General features: G+C 35.7%; 1 protein-coding gene across 1 annotated transcript; it reads left to right on the top strand.

Annotated features, from left to right (window-relative positions):
* The first annotated feature begins 1,122 nt into the window (after positions 1 to 1,122).
* Positions 1,123 to 1,827, top strand: LOC117181200 (serine/threonine-protein phosphatase 6 regulatory ankyrin repeat subunit A-like). Its single transcript, XM_033373765.1, has 2 exons — positions 1,123 to 1,444; positions 1,697 to 1,827. Exons 1-2 carry the CDS (start codon positions 1,123 to 1,125, stop codon positions 1,825 to 1,827), a joined length of 453 nt encoding a protein of 150 aa, XP_033229656.1.
* Positions 1,828 to 2,216: the final 389 nt, after the last annotated feature.

The following is a 2,216-nucleotide window of genomic DNA, read 5'->3' as shown; positions in this document are numbered from 1 at the left end:
TTTACAAAAACATTTCAAGCTTACTTTAAAAACTACGGTACTTTTTTGTAATCAGACCTGAATAATTTTACAGTTTGTCTGGATTATTTTGCAAATTATAAAACTCTGTTCAGTTACCGCACGTATCGGCTGCTCTTTAATTAAGAATCTCCATACACTTTATAAAACGTATTTTTTCCGTATGTGCATGGAACGAACAGCCGACTGAATCCGAAAGTCGATTTAGCTGATCGCTGATCGCGAGCAGGGTCGCCAATGTCGGAACGATCGGCCCCTCGGAATTAATAGAAACTGCTTAGTATTTCTATTCGTATTTCTCTCCAGAAAAAATGTAAAATAACGTGTATAACTTTTGTTTTCTTTTAAGAGGACAATAGTACATTCTTCAGGACAGTTAGTCTTATCGCAAAAGTAGTTGTTAAACCAATTTTTAGCTCTAGTCTAAATTATAGCGTGACTGGTAATTTAAAAACATTACGAGCATTCATATAAAAAATTTCAAACAAATTTTGGTTACATTTACAAAATCTTATCATGGCTGCATTACCTCTAGGGGTGAAAAAGAATAATCTATGTGCTGCCGCTTTGTGTGGAGACTTAGCAGCCATGCAACGGTGTTTGGACAACGAAGCTGATTTGAATACATTTCCCCAAAATGGGGATAGTATACTATATCATGCCTTAAGTTCAGGTAAAATAGAACCGATTGAATTCCTTTTTGAGAAGGGAGCTAATATGACATGGTACGACGCAAACTGCATATCATTATTTCAAAACGTTTTATTGGGAGGCAGACTAGACCAGGTAGAATTATTTCTAAAAAATGGAGCCATCGCAACTTCTCATCCAGAAAGCCTTAAACTCGAAACCAGTAAAAAAACTGTAGAATTTCTTACAAATAGGGCAGTGGAATTCGACATTCCTGGAACGAAGTTCCCAATAGCCCTTTTGTTTGCGTTCATGAACGACGAGCAAATGGTTGTCGAAATTTTAATGAAAACCCCGCTTTGTGAAGTTAATGCTACCCGCCCGTTGGGGTTTACTCTTCTTCATATCGCAGCTATTCTTGATAGATTGACAGTTGTACAGCATCTTGTATATTAAGGAGCTGACGTCAACGTAATGATAACGGAATCTGTTAAATTTACTCCTTCTTATGCAGCAGTCATAAAGGGAAATTTGGAAATGGTAATTTTTCTCCTGGATTACGGAGCTTCTCTAAACCTCTTTGATGAAGACTGCGATTTCATTCCCTTGCATCGAGGTGCATCAACAGGGAGACTGGATATTGTTGAGCTTCTGATAAAAAATTGTGCTGATGTCAATGAACAAGATTCACAGGGTAGGACATCACTTGACTGGGTTGGTCATCTCCATAAAAGAAATTTTGAAGATTCATATGAAGATGAAGATGAAGATGGAAGAGACGATGATGAGGATGAAGGTAACTCTGAACCATGGGGGGATTCTTCCAATAATCGGACACTGAGCGAATGCAGGGAGATTATAAAAAAATTATTTCTTTTTTACTTTGTAATAATGTGGATATTAACCTACAAGACAATGCGGGAAGAACGGCACTGCATACGGCCTGTAGAGGAAGAAATCTTCCACAAGTGCAACTTCTTATGATGGGCAAACTTGAAAATAAGACACTCTAAGAAATCAGAAATAATAAATTAATTTTACTTAAAAGCCTCAACCTTATTTGATAATGTTGTAGAAGCATTATTATTACTCAAAGGAAAACCTGATTTGAACACCAGAAATAGAGAACTTAGAGCTGCCTTACATGTAGCCGTCATAAATGGCTGTGATGACATTTGACTTTTTTTTAAAGTATCAGACTGATATTAGCATTTTTGATGTGAATGGATTCTCACCACTCCAGTTGGTTGTAAAATATTATATTGTTTACGATGACCCTAAGGATTTGAAAATCGCCATGGTTCTCACTGAATCTTTAACAATTAGAGAAACAAATGGAGAAGTTGTTAGTCATGAAGATTTAAAATTGATGAAGAATGATTCCTGCGTGATCATTATGATAAATGTAAGAAGGAGATTCTTCTCATGAAGAGTAAAAATATTGTTGATGAAAGTTATGTCTCTTATTATGATTTTTTGTCTAAAGAAGAAAATAAAATGTCAAAAATAACGAATAACTGTTCTATAATGTCGTGTCTGAAATCTGGAGACTACAAAAACGATTTTCC

Source organism: Belonocnema kinseyi, chromosome 10, assembly GCF_010883055.1.
Source record: "Belonocnema kinseyi isolate 2016_QV_RU_SX_M_011 chromosome 10, B_treatae_v1, whole genome shotgun sequence".
In the NCBI taxonomy this organism is placed as follows: Eukaryota; Metazoa; Arthropoda; class Insecta; order Hymenoptera; family Cynipidae; genus Belonocnema; species Belonocnema kinseyi.
This window is presented reverse-complemented; position numbering and strand designations above follow the sequence as displayed.

Coding starts and splice junctions, on each gene's coding strand:
- LOC117181200 (XM_033373765.1), top strand. CDS start 1,123: ATGATAACGGAATCTGTTAAATTTACTCCTTCTTATGCAGCAGTCATA. Junction 1,445..1,696: donor AGACGATGATGAGGATGAAG/GTAACTCTGAAC, acceptor TTTACTTAAAAG/CCTCAACCTTATTTGATAAT.